Source organism: Corvus kubaryi, unplaced genomic scaffold (assembly GCF_017639235.1).
Source record: "Corvus kubaryi isolate FWS band 111438036 unplaced genomic scaffold, C.kubaryi_AGA036_p1.0 37385, whole genome shotgun sequence".
In the NCBI taxonomy this organism is placed as follows: domain Eukaryota; kingdom Metazoa; phylum Chordata; class Aves; order Passeriformes; family Corvidae; genus Corvus; species Corvus kubaryi.
In genome coordinates, this window is record NW_024581127.1 from 15,315,893 (window position 1) to 15,328,741 (window position 12,849).

General features: G+C 37.7%; 1 protein-coding gene across 1 annotated transcript in view; it reads right to left on the bottom strand.

Annotated features, from left to right (window-relative positions):
* RGS22 (regulator of G protein signaling 22) overlaps positions 1-12,849 on the bottom strand; it is a 61,087-nt gene that overhangs the window by 14,116 nt on the left and 34,122 nt on the right. Inside the window, exons 16-20 of the mRNA XM_042036397.1 lie at positions 12,077-12,271; positions 7,368-7,460; positions 6,727-6,875; positions 3,566-3,728; positions 2,790-2,948 (exon numbers count right to left, since the gene is read on the bottom strand). Coding sequence (XP_041892331.1) covers positions 2,790-2,948; positions 3,566-3,728; positions 6,727-6,875; positions 7,368-7,460; positions 12,077-12,271 — 759 coding nt within the window. The remainder of the gene's footprint in view (positions 1-2,789; positions 2,949-3,565; positions 3,729-6,726; positions 6,876-7,367; positions 7,461-12,076; positions 12,272-12,849) is intronic.

Below are 12,849 nucleotides of genomic sequence, written 5' to 3' on the forward strand. Positions count from 1 at the left end.
TCCAAACATGATCTATTCCCTGTGACCAGGATTTAGGGAACTTTGGGGAAAAATTATTTCTAGGGCATATTCATGAAGGGAAGAACAAAATGTTGCTTCCATCCCTACACCAGTATATAAACACTGCTTATTTTATGGGTCAACAACCTTGAAGCAGAACACGGAAAACAACCATCTTCCTGACAAACAGACGAAGGGAAAACTCAGTTAACAGAACCCACATGCACTTTGGATCCCTTTTGTGCTGATGGTTTGCATGGATAATTGGTGACCGGGTCTCTAGTTTGATTTCAACAGACAATAAAAGTTCAACTGAACAAATGTACACAACTTGTATGTTGGCAATCACAAAAAGTTCACTGTTCTTCAAGAGGAAAAAACTGGCAAACATCTGATGAAATGTATTATTACAAAGGTTTAAAAGGTTTAAATTTGATATTATCTCAGTGGTGTGAGATTAAAATACAATTCTAAACGAAACAGATACTGTGAGATATGATTAAACCTGCCCACTCTGCTGCATACTTCACATTCCCTTTTGTGTCTGCACGTAATCCACTTGCAATAATAAATAAACTACCAGATGCTGGAATGAACAGCTTGTCCAAATAAGTCCACTGCATGCAAAATACAGATAAATATGAATTAGAGGTACAATATGAGTTTGAAGAGTGTTAATAGTGCTCCAAAGCTGAGGACAAGAGACCTTTTTTTTCAAGTATGACCTCTCCAGACAGAAAGGGAGAGAAATTTACCATGAACATCCAGCAGGGAGCTAATCAGGAGTAATGTAAGTAATCAGTCCACTATAACCAGAACAATCATGATTGCTTTCAACATTACATTTGGGCCTCAGACTGTCAACAGGGAAATTGTGAAAAATGTGCAAGGTCCACATGAAAAAGACTGTGAAACTGCAGACACAAGAGACTCAGTGAATTTTATTTGCCTTCCACATCCCGGTTGTCTTTTGCTGGTCTTTGCGTGAAAGATCTTCAGTTATGTCCCTTATCTATAATTGAACAGAAGATTATTATTTTATTTTTTAAATATTCTTCTTTCTTGTTCAGCCTTCTAATGATTAAGACCCCAGTGGTAGAATAGTTCATATGTCTTCTTATGGATTTTATGTCTGAAACTTGTCGTGGACCTGCGCAGAATGCCATCCCTTCTTCAGCTATAAATGAGCACCTGCTCATTAAGACTGGGGAATTAGAGAAGACAAGAGGCAATAGCAGTCAAGCTGTGCACTCAGTAAATTGGTTTACTTTACCCATAATGTTCTGAGGGACCACTTACGTGAGGAATAAATGTTGGGTTTGATTTTTTTAGTATGTTTTTAGTTCCTTTGTACAGCTGTATCAGAAATACAGACTTGATCCTGCAACTTCTTTGTAGCAAAATTACACCTCAAACAAAGGGCAGGTTTCCTGAATAAGGACTACATAGCATGCCCACACTGTTTTGTCACTGTGAAATATGAAGCCAGTGGAGAATGTCATCTGGTTTCACTTCTTCTAAAATATTTTCTTCAAAGAACCTTTTCATCCTCTGACTTTTCAATAAGAAAGAGAAAATAGCAATCGGACATAAATGGAGTTAGGAAAAGACTAAAAGCTCATTAGAAGTATGTATTTCCTGTAAACTGTTTGAGTTGAATACAGCATTTTCTAAACTACTTGGGCTAATCTCCCAGCCAACACAGTGCAGCAGGTGCAAAAAGAGGCATGAGTTAGCTTCCAGACCTGGAAGCAGCTTTAGCGTTATTGCTTGGTCTTGTGCCAGGGCTTGTAAAGGAGGCAGAGTTCAGCTAAAAATGGCAGAGGGTTAGGATTTTTTTACAGAATTAACATAATCATTATTAAAATTACAATTTCTCTTATTCGAATGTGTATCTTTCAGATTCCTTAGTGTTCTGAATCAATAGATTCCGTTTATATGCACTTCTGACAACACTTCTGACAACCTTCTTGATGTTATAAAGATGACAGAAAATGAGTTTTATGAATCAATGCAGTTGCATATGTGTCTGCTTGGTGGAACTGTGAAGTTTCCTTCTGCTATGACATTCACATGTCAGAGCTGTTGTGGAAGTGGAAACCCCAAGTCTTTGCATCTGTCACCAGCAGGATGATCCCCTTACAAGGATCACAGCCACACAGGCACTCATAAAAGGCAGATGTTAGCTCTGCCCATTCCTCAGTCTTTCTAATGAACCAGCAGGAGTGAAAGGCTCCTCACTCCCAGCTTTTTGGCAACTTTCTGAAATAACCAATTGGAACAAGGCTTGTAGCAGTTAAGCTCCCCACTCAGCAGAATTTCACAAGTCCTGAAGTCATTTCTACAAGCACTGCAGCTCCAGATGGGAGAATGTGGACAGCGTAAGAGAAAGAATTTTGGCATGGGAAACCCACTCATCTGCTTGTGTTCTGGTCCCCTTGGGCAAATCCTTTACACAAAGCAGTATTTCTTCAGTGTGCAACTGTATGGCCAAGGCAAAATGGCACAGGGAGAGTGTAGCACTACAGCAAAGATTAGTTCACTCTCCTGGCAGTCTGGATGGCAGCAGAGCTAACACCAGCTCCTTCAGATTTAGGATCTAACAGTAATGCTGTCAGCTAAATTAAGCCTTCAGATGAACCTACCAAGATAAATGCTTCAACCTGCTTTCAATGTAAACTGAAAGTAAGATGTGGTCTGCTTTTCCTCTAAACCTTTTTATCCCAATGGTAAATTATGAGCCAAACAAAAAACAATGCCTGTATGTGTTGCCGTTGTCAAAAAATTACCTTTGCTTGTCCTTCTGCCCCATGGTGTTCATCTGCCAGGAACAATGGCAGCCATTGTTTTTCTAATCTCTTCTGGACACATTGCTGAACTTCTAGCAGAACGGCTGCCGAAAGTTGATCATGAAGGCTTTGTCTCCTTCCTCCACCTGAATGCATTAGCTAAGCAATCCAAATACAATAACACATGACATAAACTTTTGTGTATACCAAAAGTCCTTTATCTCTCTATATCCTTGATTTAGCAAAGCATGAGCTTAACTGTAAGCAAAGCCCTTAATGCATGCTTACCCAAGGCTCACATGTACTTTTCATAAAAGGGAACAGATTACATTTGTCCCTACCTATAATAGGATACAGACTCTGGCAAATAATACCCCAGCTTGACCAAGAAAATTGCCTAAGTATCAAGATATATCAGAGTACCACAGCTCAGACTTGCTGTCTGTGGCTTTACTGACATACTAAAATAGAAAGCTGGAACAAGTCACTGTGCCTGAGAGTAATTTTTACACTTTTTCTGAGCTGTCTTGTGCATGCTCTGGCCATGGCCACAGATCACAGTTTAAGAAAGATGTTCTGTAAGTGGTAGGGAAGAAAAGCCTGAACAGGAAGGAAGGGACCTATACAACCAGAACAGAACCAGATTTCTGGCCAAAAATACAGGTTAAGATTTGAAGAGAGAGCTTGGGGAAAAGCTGGAGCAAACCCACTTATGGGTTTTTATCTCAGTCACATTCACACTGATTGTTCTTTATGAATAGTTCTGTAACTGCTACCTTTTCTTGTTGTTCTCTGGTAGCTGGGCTGTTGGGTCCAAAGAAGTACCTGTTGTTTAAGTACTTGTTTTTAATGTCCTTAGATTTTTCATTACTTTTTTCTTTATCCTTGTGCAGCATCTTTTTAAACTCTTCAATATCTAGCCAGCACATGAGATCCATGCTACAGACAAATTTAAACAGCATGTTATTTCAATATTGAGTTAATTTCATCAACATTCTAGGGAGTTATTAGTTTAACCACAACCCACCAAAGTATTCAAAACCTAAATACCAGGTCAAATTTTATGTCATTTTTTCTCTGCTAGTACCATCTGCTGAGACCATGGCACTTGCTGAACAGGCAGAGCAAATACACATCTTAGAGATTTCACTTAGGATGCCATCTGGAGTACCCTGAAAGGAGTAACTCCTCAATATGCCACTGCTAAAACCAGCAGGGACTGTGAACCAGAACCACAGTGCAGAGCTCACAGAGAGAATGAAAAATGAAACAGATGAGAATTTGAATCAGTAATGAGGCTGTGAGCCACTGAGAGACAAGTCGATGCCTCCCGCTCTGTCTCCTTGTTAGATCGCCTGAGAAAGGAGCAGGGATGACAGCTGGGAACATCAGCCCAAGAAATCACTCCCTTCCTGCCCCTTGTGAAGTTCTAGAGTTTAAGTCAGTCTGTACTTAAGCAGATAAAAACAATTAATGGTAAAATCTGTTTCTACGGCTTTTTGTGGGCTGCTTTCTCATAAATTACCAATTCTACTACTTACCTAATTAGTCATAGTCAGTGACAAATCATTCCAATGATGCAATTCACAATCTATATTTTGTTCATAATATCTGAGTATACATTGTAAATTTAAGTTTGTTTTCACAGAATCATCGAATGGTTTTGTTCTCTAAACCAGGCAACAGAATAAATGACATATCTACAATTTTCAGTTTTTAATTTATATGACTGTTTTCCGACAGTATCTTATTAGCTGAAGTTCTGTGAGCATTTTAGTGAGTACATTCACTGTATTTGCAGCAGGAAATATGAAACATTGAATTCAGACAAATCTGTTTCAGTTTTCCATTCAGTTAATAACTGGCTTTTTCAAAACATTAATCTATGAGTAAAACGTTCAAAAGCATCTGACTGATTTAAGAACAGATGTTCTCCTTTCAAAAGTCTTTTGAGACCATTACAGACCTAAATTCTATTGAGACTAAAATTCTTTCATTTGCTAGTTCATCACAAAATGACTAAGTTCACCCAAATGCAAGTGATCCAAGTTACTGTGGTTTATGGAGTAACTCCTTGGCATCTACCTAAGACAACCGACCAAATATGCACACCTAATTTAAAAAGCAAAATATATAATCTTCAAGTGTGTTAGATAAACCTTTTAGTGGTGACTTATCCTGGCATACTGGATCAGGAGCACATCCACAGTCAATTAGCCTGGCGAGACTAATAAGTGTAATTCACTAACCCAAAGTAACACAAATTGTCCTGCAATTGTGTGAATATATCCCATATATTTAACAGAGCATTAATTAATGGAGCTTTGTTTAGTTTCTTCATTTTGTGTGCAGGTACTCAGCAGCCTTTCCTTCCTGAAACTTGGATCACTTACGATTGGACGTTACCAGAACCATAAGTTTTGATGAAAAGGCAAATTACATGTCTGGTTTTTTCTGAAATTTTCCAGACTGCATTAGTTCTAGGATCTCTTCAGATTATAGTACCATTAAGCACCTTTATTGTAGCATGCCCGCTGGACTCCGGAGTAACTAGTCTGAACCCAGCCCTAAAACACTTCAGTGAGACTTTTTCAAATATTTTTCTTCATTATGAATTTTTACAAAAAAGGAAAAAAAAGTCCAGAAGTTAAACATTTCTCTGCCTGGCTCTACCAGTTAAGATGGGACTTGTCTGTGACTAACAAAGAAGCAGGAAATACCAGACACAGTTCAGCATACCTGTCCAGGACCTGTTATCTGCTGATTCCTACCATTTCCCCAGTTAGAGAGAAACTCAAGACTAGTGGTCTCCCAACTGCGATGTGTGAAGAGGGTGTGCAAGACCATTTGTAGATGGGCAGGAGGAAAATATTAAAACTTTAGTAGCACATGTATATAATCTATAAAAAATTAAATATACACATATATATGTATATATATACTAGGGTTCCACGCTCAAAAAGTTTTTACTGATGAGATGCGCAAGCAAAAATGTTTGGAGACCACTGCTCTAGACAACTAACTCAGAAGTTACCTGACTATAAGTACCTACAGCATAAGAATATCCATCTGAACTCATTATCTGCAGCCCTTTTGCAGTCACTAAGAAGAAATAACCATTTTAGGAATGATTCAGCCAAATAGGTTTTAGATGTTACCTTCAGAATTAGGTGTATTGTGTCCAGAAGTGTGTATTTCTCTCTCTGACTACAAAGGGAACAATGTGACAATAAGCAGAAGTGATGACATTGAGTCTTGGCCAGAGGAGTTCTGTGCCAGATGCCCCTTTCTGGGCACTTTTGAAAAAGCTGACCAGTATCCAATGGAAAGCTATAGCACTGCCTGACTAGAATTAATAGCCAATATGCAAAGCATCAACTCATGGGAACCCATTAAAAGAAGGAAGTGACAGTTTAAAGACAAAAAAAAAAAAGTGTCAGCTTCTGTTTAGATCTTACTTTTAAAAACAACAGGCTCACTTTTTCAAAGACCCTGTCTAAGACTGTATCTGCTACAAGCTAGTATTTAAATCTGTTCAGCAAACACAAAACTGTGGTTGCTGTCACACTATGAGAATAACATGCCTGTTTTCTATTTGTACATTTTTATAATAACCAGCTTTAATTTTTTAAATGTACTAAGTTGAATCTGTACTAAAAAAGAGAAAATTTTACTCATTATAGGCTAATTGTTCTACTCAGGGGTTTGCCACTAATCAAAGCAGAAACTGAAAGCAAAACTGTAATACAAATATGTTTTGACAGGAGAACTTTTACTCCAAGAAAAATTCAGTTGTCTGAACAATGTGCGTGTGTATTTCATAAATATGCAAACACATTTTTAAAAAGACTAAAATCTGTCAACATTTAGATAGCCAAGATCCTCAGAAAAGATTTCTTCTGAACTTAGGTAAAATAATAATAATGAAGAAACGTACCTAGCAGAATGCTCATTAAGAAAAGCCCAGAACTGTTCTAACTTCTCTTTGTTGTGGATCAGGTCAGATAGATTAGGACCTGCCAATTCTTTGGGAACTTGATGCAAGTGCTGATCTTCTTTGAGAGCCCCAATGTCAGCAACAGTACTCTGAGGGGAGAAATTATTTTGCTTGCATAACTGTTTTTTTCACCTCTGTATTTTGCTCTAATAATTATTGCATTAGATAACCTATCTCTGTAAAATAGCTTTTTGATTGCTGAGAAAATAAATTGAGTTAAGGCTCCAGCTCCTAGTAAGCTTTACTTTTTTATTTGCTTTAAACGTATCAGTGTGTGAAGGTTCCATAATCAAATAATCCAATATATACCTGTAATTCACTTGAAATTGAGGTATTTACTCAAGAGCAGGGGCCCAAAATACATCCCACAGACTTTAGGTCTGATGTTGATGGAACTGACAGAAGACCTGTATATCTAATTAACACAGTGGCTGTCAATCAGTCCCCAAAATGAATGGTAGAAATCAGACTATTTGCTTTTCCAAACTAGCATCTGGTTAGTCTTTCATTGCTGATACTCAAAGTGTGAGCCCTCTCTGATAGAGAAAGGGTTTGTTTTTGTTAGTAGGTACTTGTCTTACCTCATCCTTCTTGGAACTACTCACTTGATGCAAAGCCTGGAACTTTCTAAAGTACACGGAGTCCAGCTGTTGAGTTTCCTCCACCAACTCCACCTAATAAAAATAATATCTTATATCACCGCTACAGTACACATTATAGGAAGATGGAGAACTACATGGGCACTTTGCCAGTGACAGTGGATAGAAAATAATACATTTGCCAGTAATGAGACCAATGTTTAGAAAAGACAAGAAGTCACATTCTTGTGACAAACAGTTCTATCAAAAGCCCTGGTAGAACAAACTTTTCCCATCTTGTAGGATCAGATGCAGATTTCTACAGAATACCACTAAATAACCTAACTATATCTTTAAGCAAATAACTTTGAATTAAAAAAATTGCTAAATTCTATTGTGTACATAATATATTGTGTATGTATTATATTGTGTATATTGGGTCAGATGTACCTGATTGCCTATACCAGCAAATTGTACGTCAAAGTGTCACTGAGAAGCAGAAAAACAGTTCTTAAAACTAGGACTCTCAATAGGAAATGTCAAAAAGACAGAGTGCCACAGATTTGGAGAAACAGAAATTTAAGATGAGAAAGATGTTAAAATATCTAAAAAATAAAGGTGAAAGCTTTCCGACTTTCAGTCTTGTCCCCTTCCTTAAATAATTAACTGTGTGTGATTTGAATTCAAAAAGTATTGACACTTTTTAACTTAATTAGAAGCTGTATGTATGTAACTAGCGCAGTTCTTCATGTTATGTACAAACAATCAGTAACTGCAAGAGATATTTGGTGACCCTCCTGGCTGACTAAACCATTTGAATGCAGATTTTAGGATATTTAGCAAAATCAAGCCAATGCCTTATACTGATCTGCATGCCCATTACAAAGATTAGAAAGCTGTGATTATCTTATACAAGTGTTTATGTGCAGAGAGAGAAGAGAATGTTTAATAGTCATGATACTTTCATCTAAATGTGAATACCACACTAATCACTGTGTTATCTGAATGTCTTCTTTATTCCATTGTTATAAAGTACTTTGGGCTATTCTTTCCCTTAAAAGAAAACATAGTTTAAAAGCAAATTGTAAAATAATTCAGAACACTTTTCATAAAGTTTAAAGAGAAAGCAGATAGAGGCAGGATGAGAGTCAACAGTAAAAAGAAACTCTCTTAATTTCATATTTCACTTAAAGAAAAAACGTAGGTATATATACTGAACATGTCCCAAATAAACAATTTTGGACTCACCTAATTCTTGATAAAATATCTTGTTTCATTATGGGCCAAATACGTCCTGCTATAGAGTAGAACAAAGGGGAAGAGTAGAGCCAGGGACTGAACAAAATACAAAGCAGACTTTGTGCTTGGGAAGAAGTGTGCCTAAGTATCAGCCTGCACCTAGCACAAAGAGACTCTAGTGCCTCCTAGAACAGGTCGTTTTATGTCTCTGTATTATAACTCTTCGCAAACACACGTATTGTGCAGTCAAAAGGATTTAGCTGGTTTTTTCGTGCTCTGATTAAGATGCTTGTGTTATTAGAGCACTGAGAAGTCTGCACGTAACTACACGTGCAAAGCAACGCATCCTCTAAACTGAAAGGGCAATAGATTATCCTGTGGTTAACTCAAGGAGATGTAAACTGCCACACATATTAAGTGAAAGGAGAAGTCTATCTCTTCAATTCTTACTTTGGAGGAATCTTTCCATCACTAGAAGCAGTGAAAACACAGTATTCAGAAAGCTCAAAAGCAGACTCCTTTTTATGCAAAAGCAATGTAAAAAACCCTCAGCTGTGCTGGTGACTTGACTCAGTGAGGACCAGCAATAGACCCTAGACAACTCTTATAGTATGCACAGAAAATACACAGTTACAAGAGTCTAAAACTAGTCTGATAGGAAGTAATAAAATTTCAGGTTCATGAAAAGTAGCAATTCCAAGGTGCACTGAAGGTCATAAAGAATTATAGCTGAAATAATTTAGAAAAAGTAATTTATCTGAAAGGTTAGAAAAGATGTTGAAAAGCAAAGAAAATATTTTACAGATGTGTTTGGATTAGTATATTTCATTTTACTAAGCTTTTCAAACTTTCAAAGTTTCTAAAGGATACTATGTTATCACAGGATGAGAGGGAAAGTCCCCTTGTGAATTAATTAGAAGGTAGAAAATCAAAACCAAAGAAATAAATAACTTTCATTATGGGGTGGGGTTCCTATTGGAGTCTCACAGGGATCTGCACTGAGGTTGTTTTTTAAACATTCAGAAACTATCTGGAAAAGGAGGTGAGTGAGAAGACAACAAAGTTTGCAAAATTATTCCACAGAGCAAAAAATTAAATTGACTGTGAAAAGCTGCAGGATATCAGGACACTTCAGCATCTGCATGATAAAAGGCCAGCTGAATTCAACGATAATAAACATTAAGTCATTCCAGTGAGCTCCAAATTAGGGCTTTCCATTAGTAGTTATTACTTGGGAAGGAAATCTTGGAATCATTGCAGATGGCTATTAGCTTACATTTTGCACATCCACTCAAAGTTCACCAGGAGTCAAAAGGCAATTAGAATGAACAACTAGGAACGGAACAAAGAGCACAACAGAAAACATGGTTCTGCCACTGGATAATCCTTAGTGCATCCAGACCTTGAGTACTGCTTGCATCTCATCAAAAGAATGTAAAATAACACATACAGATGGGGGGAGAAGTGCAACAAAGGTATGGAACTCCTCTGTAGGAGGAGAGGTCAAAGTGTCTAGGATTCTTGAGTTTCAAGGAGATCTAATTGAAGTAGGATACAATAGAAACTTGTAAAAACATAACAAGATTGAGAATAGGACATTGAGATAGGATAACAATTGTTCACTTGTTCCTTATGACTTACAAAACTAGGGCACCAGGTGAAATTATCAAGGAGGGGTTTGCAAACAAATCAAGATACGCATTTTTTTCTCCTATTGCATGACTAAACCATGAAACCCACTTCTACAGTGAGGCTGAAGATGTATCACTCAAGATACAGTTTACAGAAACCCGTGGGGGAAAAAAACCTCATCAAAGACTATTGAAATCAAAAATGTGGGTAAGATCTCTGATCCTTGAACTTCCTTGGTTGCAAAGCGCTGAATATGGCTGTATGTTTCTTTTCTGTTCTTATACTCCATTCTTAAATGTTTAATACTGGCTACCACCTAACAGGCTTAGAAGACCATTCTCAACTTTGCTTTTAGGTATCTATTTATCCAGTTGTTCTTGCATGCATGATACAGAACGAAAAATATACTGTACTACAAAACTTCTGCAAAAGGATTTCAAAATATTTTGCAGGGGGAAATGGGGGCATGTTATTACAAGCTGACAGAAGTATCAGCAGTAAGTGAGGATATTTCCTATAAATTGGAGATGTTTCATCTAATTAGGGTCATAGCAAAGAAAAACAGGAAAAAGAACTAACTTCCTGCCTGCTAACTCCTGATTCTCCACTGTAAGTTTGTCCTTCCATATCCAAGAGAGAGATGTTAAAGACTTGAAATTAGAATCATAGAATCACAGAGTATCCTGAGTTAGACGGAACCTACAAGGATCATTGAGTCCAACTCCTGGCACAGCACCATCCGCAAGAGTCACACCATGTGCCCAAGAGCATTGTCCAAGCACTTCTTGAACTCTGTCAGGCTTGGCACTTGGCCTGGGGAGCTGTTCCAGTGCACAGACACCCTCTGGGTGAATAAACTTCTCCTAATATCCAACCTACACCTCCCCTAACACAACTTCAGGACATTCCTTTGGGTCCTGCCACTGGGCACCACAGAGAAGAGATTGGTGCCTGTAGACCACTTTGTCTCCCCTCAGTCTCTTCCTTTCCAGGCTGAACAAGTGACCTTAGGCCTTGTAGGCTTCTCCACAAAACCCTTCATCCTCTTCACAGCCCTCCTCAGGACATCTTCCAATAGCTTTACATCTTTCTCGTATTATGGCACCCAGAAGGAGTTTGACCTACAGATAGCAACTTGTAGGTAAGTTTGCAAAGAACAGAGAGCCACAGCATCCACCACTGTCATCACCATTTCTTGTTCTTATTTGTCAAAGGTACAGTCAGGGTTGCAGCCATCTCCTCTGACCTCCATGAGAATGCTCAATTCAAGCTTTCAGAGCATTCTGGGATTAGAACTGAGTACACTTCTGAGCCACTTACTTAGAGCAGCATTCTAAAAAGTGTTTGGGGCAAATACATGGATCACCATATCACATTTCCTCTATGCTAAGCAGTAACTGCACTTAAATTCTAAACACCAGAAATACCTACTATCACTGCACTGACACTCTAGAAAACCACCTTACTATGTGCTTATCATTAAAAATATATAGTGTTTGTGGGCAACCCATCATAAAAAATTACTTCTGATCAATGGTACAATTGCAGAAACATGAAACTTCCTGAGTGCAAAGAGAAGTTTTACCATAGCAAGATGCGTTCCTCCCTAATTCACAGGCCAAGAAGTCTATGAAGCACACACCTTCCTTTCAGATGAGAAGTCTGCTCTCCACAAGAAGCTCAGCCTATTTCCACATATCAGGATAGAAAGGAGTGAGTAAATAAAACATCTTGTAATACTTCTCCCTTCCTGAGTATAAATACAACAGGGTTGCACATGAATGCTCTTGTGATTTTCTTCCCTAAAATAAGAATTTTTCATGTTGTCATCCAGATATTACCTTTCTGTAAGTGTATATGTCTGCTTCCACCATTTTCATCCATGGTTCCAGCAGAATAGTGAGGATATGTTCTTCTGCTGGGTCAAAAAGGTCCTCAAAAGCTGGGTCGATTTTCTGATAAATCATATTTTTCTTATTCTGATGAAGTTCAATGTCCATACTGGCAGATGGAGCAAGGTAAGTTGCATAAAGGAACTACAGTAAAACAGAAGAAAACTGTTTCTTAGCCATCATCCATTTCAATGGTTACAGACCCTTGAAGGAGAGAATTAATACATATTTCTAATTTCTAATTTCTAATACATATATCTAATTACAGTTACCTTATTTTTACTATTATTATTACTGTGTCCAAAACTCAGTTATTGACATAATGGATCCCCCTGCCATTTTTACTCTTACTTGTTCAAATGGTTAGACCACAAAGTAATGCTTAATGCAATTTTCACTTGGATATATTTGGCTGATACTTAGATTCAGATAACCACAATTATTACAGCAACTGCGCTCTTCATGAAGTCACACTGTTGTTTTGCAGAATATGTGCTGAGCCATTTCTTACTTCTTCTAAGAGATGTAATTTGTAAATTTGAACTTAAAATTAATGAAATATTATATGATTTCATTCTGTGAGGAGGTTCTCTTGCATAGTTTTTTGACAATGGTGAGACTCATCATACATAGTACAGGATCTGTGTAGGAGATACAACTGCACAACTAAGGTCTAAGCCCTTACCAAAGCAACAGTTACAATATGCTTCTTATCTGAAGCA